Raw genomic sequence first — 20,580 nt, forward strand, 5'->3', positions numbered from 1 at the left:
CTTCATAGTTGAAAACTATATTAGCAGACTTGAAAGTCGGACATTTTAAATGCAGAAACTATTCATTTATAATAATAATATACTGAACAATAATTTGCCCTTGATCATTCCCATTGATTCTTATTTGTCTGGGCTATACTAGTTGATTGAAGTGAAGTTAGTAAAGTTACATCCTGTAATAAATCTCTGCTATCCCTTCTTTCATCTCTGACATGGGTCCAAGCAGTGCCAGCAGCCAATTCTGGGAGGCAGCCATATGAACAGATGTGTATGCATCTTAATCAGGAAGAGTTGTTTTAGTAAAGATCTTAGTAATCAGCACCTTATAAAAAGCTCATGAAATCTGGCCCTCTCTTTATGTGGAAGAGGAGCGCAGGGACGTGTGGTATGCATCTTAATATGGAAGGGTGTAAGGTAATGATTAAAACTGCTGTACCTCAAGTTAAGATCCATGCAAACAGGCCTATTTCATACATGTTCCTGCCATTAAAATGCCCTATAACCTTGAAAATAAGTGTGAGAATAAGTTAAATAGACCAGGATTTGCTTAAAGGAAAAATCTACTCTTAAACAATATTTTGTGATACTTTGTATTCCTGGTGCTATGTCTGTTTTTCTATGTTTTCTTTTATGTTCATTATTTCAATGACAAGTCAGGTCAAAGATTACTGTTATATCACAGCAGGATATTGCTTTTGCAGTCACAGTAGCAGTCTTAATAGGATAAGTTCTTTAAAAATAGCAAACATAAATGTTAATGGTCATGTGTTGCTGTCTGCTTCTGACAACAAAAGAGCAAAGGCTTCTTTCATGACTCAAAATTATTCACTGAGGAGACCAGCACTGCAAGTAATTTGAGAAACTGAAATAAAAGAAGACCAACAATTTGACAGAAGACAGTTAAATAGGAGTTCATCCTAAAATAATCTTGAATGTCATTGAATGTCACAGATTGTTTCTAAACAACAATGTACATGCACAAGTTTAGAGTGGATTTGTCCTTTAAAGGTCACTGATAAATCTTGGTTATAAGGCTTACAACACATATGTGGATCTAAATGACTGTAGCATGTGTAGATTGAAAAAAAAGCAGAGAAAATAATAAGATGATGGAAATTAATAAAAACCCAATAAATGTCCAAGAGCCCAAGTTATTAGACATTCTATAGATTTAGAATACCCCCCCAGACGAATTCTTAGTAGTTAATCTGTACTAACTGGGCAATTTTAAATTTGGATTGATTCCACATTAACTAATTGATTAGTTATGTATAAAGCAATGATATCAATTAACACGTCAATTGATATCATTGCTTTATATTGATCTCATTTCTTTATATATAACTAATCCCATTTTCTCATCTAAGAGGAGTTTGACTTTTCCTTCATGACCTAGATATGCTAATGTGGTAGAAAGCCATTCCATACTTTATAAGATTTCATATTTTGTATTCCAGGTGCGGATGAAACACGGTATGCTTTCTCCCTTGAGTTTACCATGGTGTTTTTCGTTGGATAAGTTGTCTGACAGGATAGTAGAATATACTCAAGCAAATCATTCAACAACGATGTACATGACGAATATGCAGACCTATATTATCCTTAATGTATTGGCTAAAGTCTGGGTAGCTCTTATCATTGGATTTTGAAGATGCTAATGAACCATTTTTAAGAGGCTGAACGCATTTAAAAAAGGTACTCGCTTTCATATGATTCAGGATCTATAGTTAATGGCGTGTTATTTATTTGCATTCTGATTTCATGTGGACCGTTTTGTAGCCCTGATATCTTAGTCCTTGTACACGTGTATTCTTAGAACTCTCACCAACAGCATTCGCTCAAAAGTTATAAAGTATTTAATACTGCCCTGTACAAATGCATCCAACACATAATAAGCCTACGTACGTAAAGACACACGGTCAAGGCAGACAGCGTCAGCTGTAATAAATGGTCCGCCCCTACATTTTACTCCATTTTATTCCCAACATACTTAGCAGTGGCTTATACGAGCTGGAAGGAAGATGGCGGACAGACTAGGTATGATTTCTTACAGCTTCTTTTATTTAACCTCGCTAGTTAATGACCTTCATATAGTGTTGCGCAGCCATTAATTATGTGCATATTGTTTATTGTGTGAGTAAAAGGAGAGTAAGATATGTAGTGCTTACTGATGGTCATCTTATTTTTAAGAAAATGCATATTTCTAAAAGGCCTTGAGAAATGCACTCGAGTCAACTCAAGGACTTTCTGTGTTCTACGCGTTGGATTTGTCGTTTATCGAGATCTGGCCAGTATATTAGATCTTTTAAATTGTTATTCTCACATTGCGTGCCATTTGTGCGTTCTCTCTCCTCATTAAGTTTACTAGCCTTGCATTTTTCTGTGGTGGTGTTACAGCCGGTTAATTGCACTGACCAGGACGCTAGTTAACCAGCTAGCCTAGCTGACTACATAAATGCTAATGAGCGTTAACGTTTTAAGTTAATTTAACACTATTCCCAATACGGTAACTGGAACTGCATCCAGATTTGTGTGCAAGCATGAAATCTGACCACGGCAAGAGCCAGTCTACTGCTTGCCGCTGAATATGCAGAACACTGCAGGACTCTGTCAAACCAACTTTATTAACATTTACAGTGACATGCGTTTTAAGTGTTTTGGAACTTACTATTAGGTAGCTAAATGACTGTTTTCTACACATACTTCTTGTACGGTTAAGCTTTTGAAAACCGTGCATAATTAGCTATAGTTATGATTACTTATGTTTCTATATCTTCAAAGAGATATGGTCACTGTTATCAAACGGATATACATGTGTACAATAACTATTGTTATATGTTAGGAACAGGGTATGTACGCAAATGAGCATGTTTTCTTTCTGCAGTGCCCTTGGGTGAGAAGAGACTCATGGATGTCAAACTTGGTGAGCTGACATCCTGGCTTGGTACAAGAGACTTCACCCCTAATGGACTCCTAAATGGGATTCGCAGAGGTAATGTTCTTGGTCTGTTAAGAAATCTGTAAACCTAATTGTTGGATGAAGGCGATGAACAACCTCTCAGAGCTTTTAATAATCTTTCCTTTCTCAGGCCATGACCGATATTACAACAAGTACATTAATGTCAAGAAAGGAAGTATTGGTGGTGTTGCAATGCTCCTTGTTGGTTATGTCGCAATAAGTTACATTTGGGGATATGATCATATTAGTAAGTATCCATTTTACCCTGTAAACCCCTTTGTCCCCCTGCAAAGCTATTGTACTCAATCAGCTAAATTTAAATGTGATGTAAATATCAACTTCTCCATCATAGAGCATGACCGCTGGAGGAAGTACCACTGAACCTGCTTACACGGTTGACCAGAGTCACCAACCTTGTCTGCAGAAGTGTGATCAGCATACATTCACCTTTATGTGTATAGTGACTTGTTATGCCCAAGAAATAAACAAACTATTGATGGAAGTCCCAATTTTATTTTAAACTTGAGGCCTGGAAATAAAATACTAAATGCTTCTGGAAACGTGGTACAGAATTTATTTTTTTTTATTTTTAATTTTTTTTAAAAAGCTGTTTTATGTACAAGGTAAAGCTATGCTACTGTAAATATGAGCAGATTGCCTTAATTTAGTATTGATTTCACAGTTATGTATTGCTAGCAAGTAGCTTCAAAATATTAGGGGTTTATATAATTCAATTTTAGTTAACACATGTGAAAGTGAAAAACTAGGAAGGGTCAACACCTTGAATACAAATGATGGATATGAAACATTTTGGTATATTGGTATGGAAAATATGAAGTCTCAACATGTTGTTCACAGCACATCCTATGCATATTGAGCAATATTTTGCATACTTCTCCTGGCCCTGAAGAAGAATGAGACTTAAGTCAAAAGTAAATTCACAGAAGATGTGGGGAGGGGAGTAGTGTTTGTGAATATGACTAAGGCTATGAGGAAAGTACTTCTGCACTTTGTTTTATGTAGTAGCTGCAGGAATTTCTTGAGCACCTTTAAAATAGAAATCCTGCTTTCAACAGAAGAGCCCCACACAAAAAATATAACTTGGCTTAAAAATGGAAGTAGGAATATTTTTTATTTATCAGTTCTGAAATGCCTTGTTACTTCATCTGATAAGTGATACTGTCAGGGAAACAAATTTGCCCTGTAAAAGGACTGCTTAGCAAATGTGGTTGACAGAGTATCTTAACTAAAATATCCACTATAGTCATTCCAGCAAAAAAACACCAATATAATCAGTCCTCATATATCTTAAGAGGAAATTCCAGCAGTTTACTGGCAATGCCTTCTGCAGATAGGTGTTACTGTCCACTTAAGAAAGCCAGATGTCCTTTTGTGCATTTGTTTGCATAATGCCCCTTCTCACCACACTGCAAAAAGCAGACAAAAACATGAGTAGTTTTTAAAAAATAGGATAAAATAGGAATAAAATTATTTTTTCTCAAGACTAAAAAAAATGAAGGAACTTGGAAGCTCTACCTTGTAACATGTAACTTGATCCAATGGACGTGGGCCACGGGGGCCACCCATGTTCTGATTCTGTGTTGCCCCAAGAACATGTGTTTTTTGATGATTGGCATTGATACCGGAGTTGGTGTTGGTTAACTGGATCAGTGATAATGATGATCTGTTCTGGTTCTGTATATTTTGCTATGGGGTGAAAGTAACAAAATAAAAAACTTTTATGAATGCATTGGCCATCATAGTAAATGGCAGAGATTTTTCAGTAAAAAGCTTAAGTACCTTCTGCTGAATCTGGCCTTGCTGAGGCAGTGGCGGCTGTTCAGTCGCACCCATAGGCAACTCAAAACGTGGGCTAAAAATATTAAAGTGTGTTAAGATTTAAATAATACAGGTTTGTTAATGACCAAATGTATAAGTAAGCATTTAACTGAACAAACTCACTGCATAAATTTGCATGATTTGCCCTCAGGACAGAAGCCTACTAGATAATTAACACAGATGACTCTTCTCGTGTGTCTGTGTCGGCAATCTGGACCTTCAGTAAATAAAACATAGAAATGTGACAAACAGAATATTTTATGAACACTAGAGCTGCTCTTTTCAGAATAGAAAAGGTTTACCATGCTTGCAGAATCCCCTGTCGTACCATGGACAATCTTTGATCTTAGATTCAGGATCAATATGCAAGAAGGGACATTCTTTATTACTGCATTCACCTGCAAAATAAAAGACGAGATTATACCATCCTAATATAAAGAAACCACTGTGGAAAGCATAATCAATGACACTTAAATACCAACCAAATTTGGAGTAGAAGTAGCATTCTGGCATCTTCGTCATGTCATATTCGTGTAAAAATTCACACTGGTCCCCTTTCTTGCATAACCCTCGAAGCCAGTGTTTACAAACAACAGTCTTTTCTCCACTAATGTGCCGGAAAGGACACATTCCGCCTTGGGAAAACATAAGTAGTATATGATGTTCAAAACTACCAATGCTACATATTAGACATGCGACAGTTCAAGTTGCTTGAATTTTACCTTTCATACAAGCCGCCCTCATAAAGAACTCGCACACAGCAGCGCCTGATTCTGTAGACACATTTTGAGTATTACGAAGTGCTATTGGTAAATGCAGTAAAAAAAAAATAAACTAGCAAAAATAATTTCAGCAATTCCATAAGGAAGCGAGGAACTTTAGTAACTTAGACTTTACTAAATAAATCCAACAATTCTACTTGATATGCTAACATTAGTTGGCTAACCTAGCTAGGTTAACTTACTATCCATTCCTGGAAACGGCAAAGGTTGAGCACCTAATTGCTGTTCGACAGCAATTTCCAGATCAAACTTTATGTGATCAACACTCGCAATTATTTCCTGCATTTTCTATTTCAGCTTGTTAGCCAAGTAACGATAATAAATTAATAAGCTACTTGTAGCTAACTAACCTAGCTAAATAGCTGCTACCGCTAGCTAGCTAGAAAGATGCTGTTAGATTACTCGATACCTAGCTAAATGATATTCTCGTGCCGCATAAAATAGCTAGTAAACGGTAATGCTGTGTGGTGAAATTGTTTGTTTGGGTTTTTTTACTCGGTACTCTTGGATCTACACAGCACAACCGGAGCACCTACTAGCTAAAACAATATGTAGCTAACTAGCATGTCGAATACTTCCGAATGCTATTTAACGTCCATAACCCTTGACCTCTTAAGGTATATATAATCATTTGCAGCATAATCGAGAGTTCTGGTGGCATCGAACAAAAGGTGAAACTGTAATTTTTATATTTATTGTTTTGTTTATTATATACACTGCGCAAATATTTCAGATTCTGTACAAATATATTGTTGAACGTGAAGAAAATTGGTGGTAATATTGGACGGACGTGAACTTTGAACTAGTGTGGTCAAAATGTCGGTAATTGATTAAAACATCCTTCATCAAGAGCGCCAAAAGTACTCCAGTAACTTCTCACTCAATATGCAGACATTTCCTACAGCAGTTCAGTTTCATTCGTCCATCCATTAGTGTAGATTGTTTTAGAATACTCATAATCAACCGTTAAAGTGAGGGGGAAAAAACACTCAAAACTAAGAATTTTAATATATACTTTTAGAATAATCATTTAACTGCTAAAGTGGAAAGAAAACACTTACTGAAAACTAAACATTTTAATAGATTGTTAATAGAATACGTTAGAATAGAATAATTTATATTTATTTTAAAAATAACCTCAACATTAATTCATTTAAAGTAATTTTTTCTGGGCCAACCTGTGCCATAGAAGCATCATGTTTACAAAATTAAAGATATTACCTTAAAGAAAGTTGGCTTTCAAATCTAAAGTAATCAGAGATAAAATTATAGACATGCACAAGATAGGCAAATGTTACAAATTAATATTTAAGTGTAAGGATATTCCAGTGAACAGTGTTTGATCAGTTGTGAGGAATTAGGAGCTGCATCATAAAACCCAGGCATTTAAAACATTTGGTAAATGCTCTTATCCAGGGAAACCTACATATATTTATTAAAACAACTAGGTGTTCTGCCTGGAAATGGAACACATGCCCCTTGTCAGCACCGTGCTCTGCTCTAGGTGAGCTACAGGAGTACCAGGCTTTGTCTAAAAAGGGCTGAACCCAAAAACCCAGCATCAGAGCAAGAAAGGGATTTGTGAGGGAAACCACAGAAAGGCCAACTAGTGTCCTGTGGCTGAAACTGAAGTGAAGTTGAAACCACAAGGAGTTTATGAGCTTCTGCATGCCGATAGTGAAGAGGGAAATACTCCAGAAAATGTAGTAAAGGAACACCAGTCAATGATGTCAAGAATTCTACATACAACTGGGACTGAATAAAAATGTCCTTGTGCACCCTAACCTGAGACATACCCACGTGAATTTTCCACAAGATCATCACATGCCCATTCATCAGAAACACCTTCCCAACAGTAAAGCATAGTGGTGGCAATGTCATGTTTTAGGGATACTTTTTCTCAGCAAGGACTGGCATGTTGTTAAATATGCACAGATGGACTGTAAAAATACAGAGACACATGGCAAGACAAAGCTCTGGAGAAACTTCACCTTTCAGCATAATGATGATCCCAAGATCAAGGTATGTATGGTTTAATAACCAAAAAGTGAATGTTCTACAACAGCCAAGTCAAAGTCTATATCTGAGTCCACTTGAGAATCTTTGGCACTATCTGAAAAGTGCACAAGCATTATCCAGCCAACCTGAACAAGAAAATGATTCCCAGTGTGCAAAGCTGGTAGAAACTTACCCTATGCAGCACAAAGGTTTTCTATCAAATACCAAATTTTAGGAATTAATCCACTGATAAAATACATATTGACAATGAAAATTTACTTTAAGAGTATATTGGTTTGTAAATAATAAAATATTCTCAGTAACAGTTTGTGTAAATGTCATTTGTAATACAAATAAATCTGATGACTGTTAAGGCAGTGGAATAATTGTGTAACACCTCAGGCCAGCCTGTAGAACAACAGAGTCTGCTACAGTATGTCTTCATATGCTGCTGCTCCTGTTCTTTCCATTGGCCAGTCGTACCTGCAAATAAATGTTGTCCATTAATCTACATATTACTGGTGTTTACTGCGAAGTTCCCAAAGTAACCAACACAGTGCGAATCTGTGATCTGACAATAGCAAGAAATATTCCTTACTGTAGCATATAAAAATACCACCAAGCTAAAGTTCTGACTAAATTGGGAAATAAGTAATTTTTTAAGTGAATATTTAAGTGTTCAATGAAGAGCTATATCTTCTGTCTTTCCTTGAAGACAGCCTGTGCCTCAACTGTTATGACAAAAGTTCATACCCACACCTGCATGCCAGAATAGAGAAGAGTCATGCCTTGTGTATAATAATCAGGTTTTGTTTTTTAAGGTAGACCTTGTAAGTCTTGTGATAATTTTGGTTACAACCCCATCTAGGCTGGGGGGCCGTAACATAGGGTTTGAGTGTTACAAATCCACCAAATCCATACTAGAAACAAAAAGATGACTGACTAAGGTAACAAAAAAAACACAGACAATGACTACACTGACCACACTTTTAGAAACAAAGATAAACCCATACCCAAACAAAATGGCATCCACTCCCTACCACCAGTGTGTAACTATATACAGAATTTTTATATATATATATATATATATATATATATATATATATATATATATATATATATATATATATATATATATATATATATATAATTTTTCACTCATCACCATCTTTGGAGGTGTTTCTTCCTTATGTCTTTGACTGCTATAGCAGCTGCATGACAATGGATTTTGGAAGATCTATACCAGATTTAGCTCCATATGTCACTTTATCAGCAGTTGCAGAGAATGCTGTATGAGGAGGTGCTCTCTTTGAATTTCAGCTCAGCCTCCTCTTGTTGTTTGTCAGCCATCTAGTTATTTGTCTAGGTAAGGTTGAACTCATTTCACATGACAAGTGTTATAAGACAAAATTAACAGTGTTGTAAAAGTTGATCAAGAACCAGCCAGTAATGATCCTTTGACATGTGTGTTGCCTTATACAATTGTCTAAATGTCTTTTATTACAGTTGTACTTGTACCTCAGCATCTTTGTGCAGTTTGTTTATGAGGACCACTCTTGTTCATCTTTGGACAGAAAGAACGATGGTAATGAGAGTGAAGGCAAAATATGATGATGAGATCTTTCTTCCCTTTGTTGAGGAGTATAGTGGTTAAACCAGGCTTAGTCTTCCTAACTTTGCCCACCATTGTGATGTTCCATTTCAGAGACTGCTCACCAAATTCATAGGAGGTAAAAAATGATCTCCCCTAACATTGTGACAGCTTAGACCTTGAGCCATGTCCAGAACATGCTGCCTCTGGTTCTTTGTCTTACCCACCAGGCAACATAAACAAAAAGTTCAATTGGCAGCAGGATGTTCATATTGAAAAAGCATGAAAGTATGAGGCAGAGCTGGGGGTTTTTTTGCAGTTCTTCTTGACTTTGAGCACTCTGTAAGAATGCACACTAATGGATCAAAGCAGCTTTGACTTAATGATTTCTAACAGGGTTCTAGCCCACTTTAAGCCTCATCATAGGTCTCACTACACAGATCTGTTCTTTCTACCAATGTCCACATTTACTCCCCTTTCTACTGAGGGATTTTTCATTCTATAGCTCCATACCCCTTAACCATCATAAAGAAATATGAATTGGCCTAATATATTTCATTTTCTTTATATTTGGCATTAGGTGATCTGTAGACAATTCTGGTTCTGTGAGCATAATTCAGATAAAGCATAATGGCAAATAGATCTGGCTGAGGAGAAACTTTTTTTATAGATTTGTAGTACTGATACTTGACATTGTTCTTTTTTAAACCTTTTAGAACTGTGGCATTATTTAAAGATGTTATAAGCTTTTATATATGTTTATGACTATGTGTAATAGTCATAGACTATGTGTAAGACAGGCAACTACTGAACATGAACTAATAAGTCTGGAAAAACATGTAGTGTTTGCTTATCTTGATTCATTCATGATCTTTAGAGAGATTATGTGTCAGTGTAAAGCTCCCAATTACACCCCTCAATTTCAGTAATTTATTTTAGCTTGTTTTCATTCACCCTCTTTTTGATTTTTGATATAGCGCCACTGCCATAATAAAACTAAATTCATATTGGTTGTAACCTATACTAGATGCTGTAGGCTGCATTTCAAAGAAGACAGAATGATTCTACAAACTGGTCCAGAGTACCCACATCTCAGTTCATTTAGGCCTTTAATTCTGGATGTGTTACTGCAAGAAAAATTAAACATTTGCTGTGCATGGTTTGTCCATGACGAGCACTTTTCTGGCAGCTGTCTTGGTATTACATCACTGTTGCCTCATACATAGAAGTTAAATTACATTTCAATTACATTTTTTTTAAACAAACAAAAAAAATCCCTCACAAATAATGAAATCCAAAGGATAGTGAAATAAACAATTCTGGAATGAAAGCACAGTCAGTGTCAAAACATCATGAGCTTAATCATCCAGAGCAGCCCCTGCACCCACAGTGACTGCACTCAATGATGCGACCCTGCAGGGACAGATAAAATGAGAAACCTATTAACAGGTAGAACGTAATTACAGAAATATCTGTTACACTCAAACAACAGTGACTGCCATGATCACACCATAAATATTCCACAATATGGAAAGAATAAACATGAGTCTAGAAAACTCATTATAAGTTTAAAAATGAACTGACTCACCACTTCAAGCTTGCTTTTGGGCACCCGACATATGCAATTTGTTCCAAAGTTGGTGTCACGGGTCTGAATGCAACGAAGACAGCACAGATTTTCGTACCCCTGCTTTTTCCATTTTGCAATTAGATTCTTGTCTGCGTAGCCCTCTTTTATGCAGTATTCATAAAGCTCTGAGGACAAAAAAAACATTTAGTAGTTATTATTCTTGCTTCATCAAGAACTATTAAACAGATGTAGCCATGTAATTCAAAGCTTCGAAGCGGTGAAGAGTGCATAATTAAGACGTTACCTCTGCTTATGGCCTTTCTTTTGTAAAAGAGGTCGAATATATAGCGGCTTCGCTGGTGATGAAGTCTGAAAATAGGCCAAAGGGACTCGACTTTCCTTTTACCCTCATGAGGTTCCGTTTCAGCTGTAGATTATTATTATTATTATTATTATTATTATTATTATTATTATTGACAGCAGAACAACATTATACATAACTGTAGAACAGTAAAATAAGAAATGGTGACTAAAATAGACGAATATATTAAGCATAACTTGGCTAGCTAGGTTGAATACATATAAATAAATACCAACAGACGTTAGCAACAAAGCTAACAATAGCTAGCTAACGAATTAGCTAAAACCACGGAAAAAAAAGTCAAAATCTAAACCTGAACATACCTTCCCTCATTTTCTGATCCAGTTCTTCAAGAGTAGGCTCAATAAGCTCCCAAGCGTCTGGGGGTGGTTTCTTACTTCTTCTTACTTTAGGCATGACTTCAATTTAATAGTAAATAACACAAAAGAGATTCACTAGCTGTTGTATAAAGCCTGCTATACTAGCGTTTCGTCTCTCTTCTTTTACGTCACTACACAGGTCCTATTTGTTTTTGCAGTGTCTCAAAAATATAGGCGGGCAAGCTGGCCTTTCCAAAAATCCTAAAAAATAATATTAAATATTTTGGTATTTGTGTCATTTCAAACCGATCTAACTCAGCACAACAATATTATACCGATGTCATGCTTAAACACGCGTTTTAAATTCAACTAAAGTGTTGCTCCCCGTCTACACATATTGCATCAGATTAGGTGTCTCGAATAGTGCCTGTCTGAATTAAAGCATAAATACGATAACATGGGTAATTGAATGTGTTTTCCAGCTGGTTTTGTATTTTCAAGAGAATCGGAAATTAATATTTCATTTGTACTCCATTTTAATTGTAATTACTTTTAGCAATTGATAATTCCCATTTACAGTGACAGTTGGATATATGAAAGTTACAGTTAGTAATTTATTCAACAAGCTAAAGCTAGCCGTAGCTTTACTTTGTTGTCAAAACTGGGATTATATTTAGTGGCATAGCGAAAGACATTGTGCCCAACTTTTGAGAGCACTTAATCGTCACCATGCCTAAAGGAGGTAAGAAGTTGATATACTTTGAGTGATAATAATGCAGTCGTCACAGGCAGTTGTTAAAATCATTATCTAATGTCTAGCTAGCTAGCTAAGTTATAAAAGTTTACCCGCTCTACAAGTTAGCTGTTGAAGAGCTGTTATGACATCTGTCCTACATTCGAGTTTAAACCACTTTCAATTAATAATTTACATATATAAAATCAATCATTCATTTACCTATATAAAATTATTAATTAACCTATATAAAATCAGCGACGAAGGCACTAGAAGCATGCTGTGCAGAAAAGCTATACATGTATAGAATTGGCCTACAGCAATGATCCAAATGTTATATTTTCAGGAAGGAAAGGTGGGCATAAAGGCCGAATGAGAACGTATACAAGTCCTGAAGAGATAGATGCTCAAATGAAAGCAGAAAAAGAAAGAAAAAAGGTCAATTGTGTCCTTATTCGTGATCCAATAAGTTACATTTCCATTGGGAATGCTCATGCATTAACAATGTAGGTGGCATATCCACTTTAGGAATGCATATATTTTTGCAGACTGAACAAGAGGAAGCCGAAGAAGAAGGAGCAGCAGTAAATGACACCCAAATTGATGACAAACAAGCAGGATCAGGTTCAGAGGACAGTGATGATGAATGTTTTCGAGTAAGCTCCAGCTCAATATAAGTAATACCTGCCAACAGCCTCTCTTAATTCATTGTTAAGTTGAAAGGACAGGTTTGCAGTGTCATGGATGCTTAATGTTATATGGTCACTTTTGTGGAAGAGGCTAGGGACATTTGTGAGGGAATTAAAGAGTTGCACCCCAACTTATCAGATTTCTCATTCCCTATGTTTTTAGGTCTGGTAGGTGTGTAAATATTGCAGTAGCTGCATCATTAGTTTCCACTGGGGTCAGTGTACTTTCTTTGAGTGCTGGTGAAATAGTAATGCCAGATCTCTTGATAAAGAATTTTAAAGCTTTCAGCTTTGAGAAATTACCTATGACAATCTGACTGATTGCTTTACCTGCTGACTTAAGTCAGCTGTTTGTGATGGAGGACAGTGTACTGCCACCCTTTTTGGGGTGTAATGGTGTGTAAGAGCCACTGAATTGTAGTGGGAAAATCTAGCCTTCTTTCTCACTATAAAAACTCTTTTATCACAGAGAAGAAATGGTGTAGAAGGTTTGATAGAAATTGAAAATCCCAATCGTGTTGCTCAGAAAACGAAGAAAGTAACAGACATAGAACTGGAGGGACAGAAACAACTATCAAGAAGAGAGAGGTAATACCATTGAGGTGAATGGAGCAAGTATTAATGACAGAAATACCACATGGATTCATACTGTCTGCATAAATTGGGACTTTAAACACAAAATGCATTAAGTAAATCAGAGTATGAAATGTATGACCTTATGTGTAATCATGTCTGCTTATTGTTTCAGAGAGGAGATTGAAAAGCAAAAGGCCAAGGAAAGATATATGAAGATGCACTTAGCAGGAAAGACTGATCAAGCCAAAGCAGACCTTGCCAGGCTTGCTATAATTAGAAAACAACGTGAAGAGGCAGCAAGGAAAAAAGAAGAGGAAAGGAAAGGTGAACTGGGGGGAACGAATGCATCAGAACACAAACAAGAAGTAATTATTTTAATGTTATAAACTCTACCTGTATTTGATGTTTGTTCTTCATTTACTGTAGCAAAGGAAGCAGCACAAGCAGCAACGGCGGCAGCAAAAGGACTTCATTCATTGTCCCTTAAATGATACAGAGCTCATAAAATCACCAAGGCTTTGTTGGATCAGTAGGAAAGTACACTATACAAAGATAATGACAGTAATATATATTGGGGGCAAGTTTGACTGTGATGTGCTCTGTAAGAAATGACGATACAATGTTCCGTTGACAAGGAATATTTATACATTTTGGATGTTAGCCTTGAAAGTACACATTTAAAAGTTAAAGTGGAGCCCCCTGAGAAAGCCTGTGTGTTTCCAAAAAAAGTGGCTCACTTACAATGCTTAGATACATTTACTTGATGATAAAAGATATATATTTATTAACAGTGATTCATGTAAAGTGAATTTTGTAACTGCTGTTTCAGTTGGAGTGAACTACTGTAAGACAAAAAAAACATTTTTTTTCTGCATCAAAATTAGAGAGGCATCCAGATGTATCTTAAAGTAATGTATTAAAAAAGATAAGAATAAGTAAAAATGTCAAGATTTCGTGTTTATTAAAGGAATTACTATCATAGGTGGATCTCGTTGTTATTTTGCCTGTTTACCTGCTTGTTGAAGCCTTCCTATCCCATACTTCATTAGCATGGGATTCTTTGGAGCATTAAGTACATATATTTCAATACTTAGATAAGTACATGATTTTATATGTTAATACAAAGGCTTTTATATAAAGATTGATAGAAACAGCTTCAAGTTTCTGTTTGTTACCCAAATAATTAATTGAATCTTGAATCTCAGCCCATATAACCATTATGGAAAAAGCAGATTCAGTAGTGTATTACTTTGTTGAGCAGGAGCCCATGTACCATCGCGGCGTATCTTTGTTGTATTGAAGAATGGACCTTAATTTTACTAAACTATGTATCAGAGAAAGCTAAATTGTAGAACTGCGTAAAAACACGCCCACAACGCATGTTTGTGCCCATTAGTAATATGGACACAAGTATAAATAGAATTCTGAGGAACCTTACCTCGTAACGGCGTAGGTCATGTAACTAAAAATATTAAATAAAAAATACAATTTTAATCTATTTAATGTGTAATCACGTAAAATACATCATTGTTATTTACATTTTTTAAAATAATCGTGTTTATTTTTTTAATTACCACATGACTAATTGTAATTAACAAAATGTATTTTCTAGGATATTTTATTATACTATACCAATAGTATTCAAATGACAGTTCTCAAAGTCCATGTACAATAGATTTTCCACCTTTTCCTTACCCAGTAGTCAAGTGTGCCGACAGTGCCAAACCTGTTATATCAATCATAACAATCCAGAAGCGGATTTCGAGGTAAAGATATCTTAAGTAGCCTATTATGTCTAACTTGCCTGTGCAGAAAACGTTCACTTAGCTTTAAGACGCAGGGTTATAGTTTTAATCCATTAAGCACGCCTTCATCATATATTTGTCAATAACTAAGAAGCGAGGATATCGTTTTAATTTATTGAGCACGCCTCCGTCGTATAGTGATTGGTCAATAACTTTCGCGGACTTTGAGCACAAGTAGCTTACTAGCTAGGAACTTGTGGAGTGAAGCGTAAATTGCAACTTGACAAAACAGAACAGTAAGGGTCTTGTTTTCAGAGGACATTGTTGTTTACATTGAATGTTAGAAATATGTAGGAAATCGCTTATTTCTGTTTAACGTTTATAAGCAACTTTGGAGGCATAACATTGTTCGGCGTGCACGCTAGTACCATTCAAACTTATGGCACTAATGTTGCGTTGCTAGTTAGCTAACGATTTAGGTGTATTGTTTTAAATCAATCTAATTAACGTAGGTTATCTTACTAGCCAGCTAGCTATATGAAAATGATGTACCCTGTTTTCAGTCTGTTCAACTGTTTGTCTTTACTAGCCATCACTTGGCTAAGATACAGCCAACTAGCTAACCTAGCTACCTCAGAAAAGTCAAAAATTACCTAGACTTAGCGAGGAAATGCATGCTGTAAAATGATATGCTAATTTAACGGTTGACTGGTGCTGTTCTGTTTAGCATGCTCTTTTGATTCGTTTTTACATAAGAATAATTTTTTTCGTTGCTGTTTCATGAGATTTATCTACAGGTCGGCCACAGTTGCATCATGCTGAACAGAACAGTAGACCATGTCTGATCAAATAGCAAGCTCAACACATTTTTAGTGTGGCGGGGACCGTCTCCCGGGACATGCGCTGGTGTTTCCAGGAATTGGTTAGGCTTCACTCTTTTAAATATCAAGGATTGATTAGAAAAGTATTTTTTGTAACCTCCTTACTCGTTAAACAGGTAGACACTTGTCCAACACTGCTATATCGCTTAATAATTGGGTGACGTTATTTTCATGAAGTGGCAGTGTTAACCTAGGTTTATTTTCATAGACATGCCTAAACTCAACATTGAAGTCAGATTATTTGAGCTTGTTGCACTATTTGGAAAGTTTATGAAACACTCAAAGGAAATAATTGTATTTGCATTCTTCAGTTTTACTTTCAGTCTGTTTATCTCATGAACATGGCTCAATTCACTGGCTTTGACAAGGATATATGGGAGTCTCATAACAGCATGATGCAAGAACCTCTGAGCAGCAATGATCCTGAGGTACTTCAAAACAGCCTTTTTTTGAGACAAATGTACTGCTTTAAACAAGGGGAGTTTTTGTTTATACTGCATAAATAAGCTATATAAAGTCACCAAGACACCACTCCTCTGATCTGAAACTGACTCAGCTTATCAATAGGTATTTGACATCATTAAAAAGGAGAAGAAGAGGCAGATATATGGATTGGAGCTCATTGCCTCAGAGAACTTCACCAGTCGAGCAGTTTTGGAAGCTTTGGGCTCATGCATGAACAACAAATATTCAGAGGGATATCCTGGCCAAAGGTTAATTTTCATATTAAAAAGTGTGGAATTAATTGCTGATCACTTGATTTGTATGTACTGTTTATATCTTGTAATTGTCTTTATTGTTGCAAAATTGGCATTAGATACTATGGTGGCACGGAGCACGTTGATGAACTGGAGCGGCTCTGTCAGCAAAGGGCTCTGAAGGTTTATGGCCTTAATGCAGAAAAGTGGGGAGTGAATGTACAGCCTTATTCTGGTTAGTTTGTATATTTGTGCACTGAGCTCTGACCTGGTCTGCTGTTTCAAAGGTCAGTTAATGTGTTGCTCTCTTCTCAGGGTCGCCTGCCAACTTTGCTGTGTACACGGCCGTCGTGGAGCCTCACGGGAGAATCATGGGTCTTGATTTGCCTGATGGAGGTCACCTGACCCATGGCTTTATGACGGACAAAAAGAAAATCTCTGCCACTTCTATTTTCTTTGAATCTATGCCATACAAGGTATCTTCCTGTTCATTTTGAAGCCTTAAAGTGGTTTAGCCTTTGCTAAGTTGTTACAGCAGCTGTTTTAATCAGACTTTTGGGAGTATTTTATCATATTATTAGTTTATTTTCTACATTTAACTGTAGCTTTTAAATGTTTTGTAGGTCAACCAGGAGACTGGTTACATTGATTATGACCGACTGGAGGAAAATGCACGCCTCTTTCACCCAAAGCTAATCATTGCAGGTACCAAGACAAATTTCAGAAAAACAGATTTCATCAAATTATTATGGGATAGTTTCCTAGGACCAAATTAAGACCAGTCTAAAAAGACTTTCCAGTGGTGATTCACCACTGGCATTGCAATTTAGTTCAAAACTAGCTTTTATCCATATCTGGGAAACTGGCCATATTTGTTAACTGTCAAGTAATTCTGTCTGCCCTCTATAGACAAGACAAATGCACTTTTTTGTCTTCTTACAAGGAATGGAGTGTTTTTCTTCTTCTATGTCCTTATGTGATGTACTCATTCCTCTTTTCTGGGTCTCTGAAAGGTGTCAGCTGTTACTCCCGCAACCTAGATTACGGCCGCATGCGGAAGATAGCGGATGAGAATGGGGCTTACCTTCTGGCTGACATGGCGCACATTAGTGGGCTTGTGGCAGCTGGATTGGTCCCTTCCCCTTTTGAGTACTGTGATATAGTCTCCACCACTACCCATAAGACCCTGAGGGGCTGCAGGGCAGGGGTCATCTTTTACAGGAAAGGTCGGTTGCTTGGATGTGGAATAAGTGGGATTTCACCATAAAAGTCTGTGTGGCACAAATCTCATTGTAGGGTGTTTTGTTTGTTAGGGGTACGCAGTGTGGACTCGAAAACTGGAAGGGAATCTCTCTACAACCTGGAAAGTTTGATCAACCAGGCTGTGTTTCCTGGACTGCAGGGGGGACCTCATAACCATGCCATTGCAGGTAGCTAGTTCTGCATATTTGTCTTCATCTTAAAGTTTAAATGATTTAAACCATTGTTTTTGTCGAGCAATGGTGCAAATGATACTAGTTTCACTTTTAAAAGGGTAATCTATTGTATTCTTTTTGCAATAGATTCATTTTCCAGCTCAGTCAGTATTTCCATCTGATTTATCATTGTTTTATTGGTGTAATTTGACCAAATATAATTGACATTTTTACAATCTAATATCAGATACAAATACTGAAGTTCTCGAATGAGAATTCTTTGAGCCCCTGTAACAAAAAAAAACTATACCATGTTCATTTACAGTTTTTCTACATTATACAAAGTAAAAACAATTATAAAGCAATATTCCAAGGTAATATTCCAGTAAAGTAAGGGAAGTCTATATAAAGCATATTTGGCATTTTAATTAAATGTTTAATGTTAAACAAAAGCCAAAATGGTAGATATGGCTTTCCGGGCTCAGTTGTGTTCATTTATTTTTGCACCACAGCCTCCCAAGACATTATGCAATGCATTTAAAATCTAACTGGAAATACAGTGTAAAATTATTGCTTTAAAAAAGGTTGTCCATTCACACCTTTAACTGGCTTCCACTTGGTCTAATTGTGCTTTAATTTCTGTGGGATTTGATGCTCAGGAGTGGCTGTAGCTCTGAAGCAGGCACTTACTTCAGAGTTTAAGGTCTATCAGACACAAGTGCTGGCAAATTGCAGGGCCCTGGCAGATGCTCTTTTGGAGAAGAGCTATAAAGTCGTTACTGGTGAGTTTTGTGTTTGCTGTTTGCCACATAGTAAGAGTGTTTTCATTTGTTTGAGGAGATGTGACAGAAGGCCTGGCATCAAAGATGGGCTTATTTGATTAAACCACACTGCACAGGGAAATATGTGCTGCTCCTTTCACTCTCTTACTGTATAGGAGCAAAGTTTACATCACCATCAGCAAGGAAATGTATAGAATATATGTGGTAGAATGCTATTACATAATGGCATGCACAGTCATAAGACAAAAATTGACTATTAAACTTCACAGTACATAAACGGTGTGGGTTTCTCATGAAAGACTTCACCCTTTAAATCAGAGTCACCATTTCAGCCATTTCACATTCCTCAAGCATGGGTGGGATTCCTTTACAGTTTAACTTGGAAATGGGAGAAGGATTTTTGCAGCACATTTTATGTGCAAGAAAGTTGTGACAGATGGGTGTAAATTCTGCATCGCTAAGGCTTTGTAGTTATTCAGACTGATATGATTAAAATGCTGCACACATGTCATGTCATGCTTTGTGTTATCTACATCTGAATTCAGGTGGTTCTGATAATCATCTTATCTTGGTTGACCTCCGTCCAAATGGAACTGATGGTGGGAGGGCGGAGAAGGTGCTAGAGGCCTGTGCTATTGCCTGCAACAAGAATACCTGCCCAGGTACCACCTTAATGATGTTCACAACTGATGGCATATTGTTTTTGATAATCCATCTGATGCATTCTACCTTCATTCATTGATTTGATAAATTAGCATTTTTGAGTGTATTGTTTCACTGTAGTCAATTTTGTTTTCTTATTAGCAGAAACTTAATACACATCCAATAGTTAATAATTAGTATTTATTACACAAGAAGGCTTCCTAATCTGCGTTTCATTGTCTGGTTGGGTGTCTGGTGATCTTGGGAATGCAGGCGATAAGAGTGCTTTGCGTCCCAGTGGTCTTCGTCTTGGATCTCCTGCACTCACCTCGCGAGGGCTAGTGGAGGAAGATTTCCGCCAGGTTGCAGAATTTGTTCACAGATGTAAGTTAAAATGAATTATAAGGGATTATTGTAAAACTTGCACAATTATAAATACCTTAATTGCCATTATAACTATCTGTTTGGTTTTAGGCATTCAGTTAACTGTGGAGATCCAGAAAAACATGAACCCCAAGGCCACTTTAAAGGAGTTCAAAGAAACATTGGCTCAGGATGAGGAATATCAAAAGAAAATGAAAGAAATCCGAGTTGAGGTTGAAGCGTTTGCTCAAAAATTCCCTATGCCTGGACTGCCAGAGCTATGAGCCTGTTGCATTCATGCTTTGAACCTTGAGCCAAGCTTTACAATTGATCATTGTTTTCCTTTGTACTTAATTCGCTTGTGTGCCCTACTACAGAATTTCAATAGTGCAAAGATTTTTACTGCTAAGTTTAAATGTCCAACTGTAAGCAATGCCAATCCTTACCATGAATTGTTTGTGTATATATGTTGCATGTGATTCTTAAAGGCAAATGTATCAGTTTGTCCTAGTTGGCATATTCATAGTGTGACAACGTGCCACCACTCCACATATACTGGGACGAAGGTAGTATATAATGTGTATATACCTAGCCTTTTAAATATTACAAGGGTTTAGTATAAGAATTGTTAAGAAA

The 20,580-nt window shown here is 36.6% G+C and overlaps 5 protein-coding genes across 7 annotated transcripts; 3 read left to right on the forward strand and 2 right to left on the reverse strand.

The window, feature by feature from the left end:
• Positions 1-1,885: 1,885 nt before the first annotated feature.
• Positions 1,886-3,519, forward strand: atp5mf (ATP synthase membrane subunit f). Its single transcript, XM_027022224.3, has 4 exons — positions 1,886-2,037; positions 2,885-2,992; positions 3,090-3,206; positions 3,312-3,519. The coding sequence occupies exons 1-4, from the start codon at positions 2,022-2,024 to the stop codon at positions 3,338-3,340; spliced, it is 270 nt and encodes an 89-aa protein (XP_026878025.1). The 5' UTR covers positions 1,886-2,021; the 3' UTR covers positions 3,341-3,519.
• A 553-nt stretch (positions 3,520-4,072) lies between these two features.
• On the reverse strand, positions 4,073-6,177 carry cpsf4 (cleavage and polyadenylation specific factor 4). The gene is made up of 8 exons (XM_027022225.3): positions 5,763-6,177; positions 5,521-5,571; positions 5,281-5,433; positions 5,101-5,196; positions 4,922-5,015; positions 4,760-4,832; positions 4,496-4,666; positions 4,073-4,386 (listed from the first exon to the last, which is right to left on the reverse strand). The coding sequence occupies exons 1-8, from the start codon at positions 5,863-5,865 to the stop codon at positions 4,318-4,320; spliced, it is 810 nt and encodes a 269-aa protein (XP_026878026.1). The 5' UTR covers positions 5,866-6,177; the 3' UTR covers positions 4,073-4,317.
• A 4,084-nt stretch (positions 6,178-10,261) lies between these two features.
• Positions 10,262-11,706, reverse strand: LOC118241916 (protein BUD31 homolog). Its single transcript, XM_035529442.2, has 4 exons — positions 11,424-11,706; positions 11,044-11,166; positions 10,758-10,924; positions 10,262-10,582 (listed from the first exon to the last, which is right to left on the reverse strand). The coding sequence occupies exons 1-4, from the start codon at positions 11,515-11,517 to the stop codon at positions 10,532-10,534; spliced, it is 435 nt and encodes a 144-aa protein (XP_035385335.1). The 5' UTR covers positions 11,518-11,706; the 3' UTR covers positions 10,262-10,531.
• A 154-nt stretch (positions 11,707-11,860) lies between these two features.
• On the forward strand, positions 11,861-14,399 carry pdap1b (pdgfa associated protein 1b). Of its 2 annotated transcripts, none has more exons than XM_081699550.1 (6): positions 11,861-12,162; positions 12,500-12,591; positions 12,682-12,809; positions 13,312-13,430; positions 13,591-13,742; positions 13,845-14,399. In XM_081699550.1, the coding sequence occupies exons 3-6, from the start codon at positions 12,684-12,686 to the stop codon at positions 13,907-13,909; spliced, it is 462 nt and encodes a 153-aa protein (XP_081555676.1). In that variant the 5' UTR covers positions 11,861-12,162; positions 12,500-12,591; positions 12,682-12,683; the 3' UTR covers positions 13,910-14,399. The 2 variants fall into 2 exon arrangements, with proteins under 2 accessions (XP_081555676.1, XP_026878014.1); XM_027022213.3 differs by having other exon boundaries at positions 12,702-12,809.
• Positions 14,400-15,315: 916 nt separating this feature from the next.
• Positions 15,316-20,447, forward strand: shmt1 (serine hydroxymethyltransferase 1 (soluble)). Of its 2 annotated transcripts, XM_035528826.2 has the most exons (13): positions 15,327-15,459; positions 15,949-16,085; positions 16,356-16,472; positions 16,612-16,757; positions 16,862-16,977; positions 17,058-17,218; positions 17,366-17,447; positions 17,756-17,968; positions 18,056-18,172; positions 18,817-18,939; positions 19,485-19,601; positions 19,855-19,965; positions 20,056-20,447. In XM_035528826.2, the coding sequence occupies exons 2-13, from the start codon at positions 16,062-16,064 to the stop codon at positions 20,226-20,228; spliced, it is 1,500 nt and encodes a 499-aa protein (XP_035384719.1). In that variant the 5' UTR covers positions 15,327-15,459; positions 15,949-16,061; the 3' UTR covers positions 20,229-20,447. The 2 variants fall into 2 exon arrangements, with proteins under 2 accessions (XP_026878013.2, XP_035384719.1); XM_027022212.3 differs by lacking the exon at positions 15,949-16,085 and having other exon boundaries at positions 15,316-15,459.
• Positions 20,448-20,580: the final 133 nt, after the last annotated feature.

The sequence above is a fragment of the Electrophorus electricus genome, chromosome 2 (genome assembly GCF_041902795.1).
Source record: "Electrophorus electricus isolate QZ-2024a chromosome 2, ASM4190279v1, whole genome shotgun sequence".
Lineage (NCBI taxonomy): Eukaryota > Metazoa > Chordata > Actinopteri > Gymnotiformes > Gymnotidae > Electrophorus > Electrophorus electricus.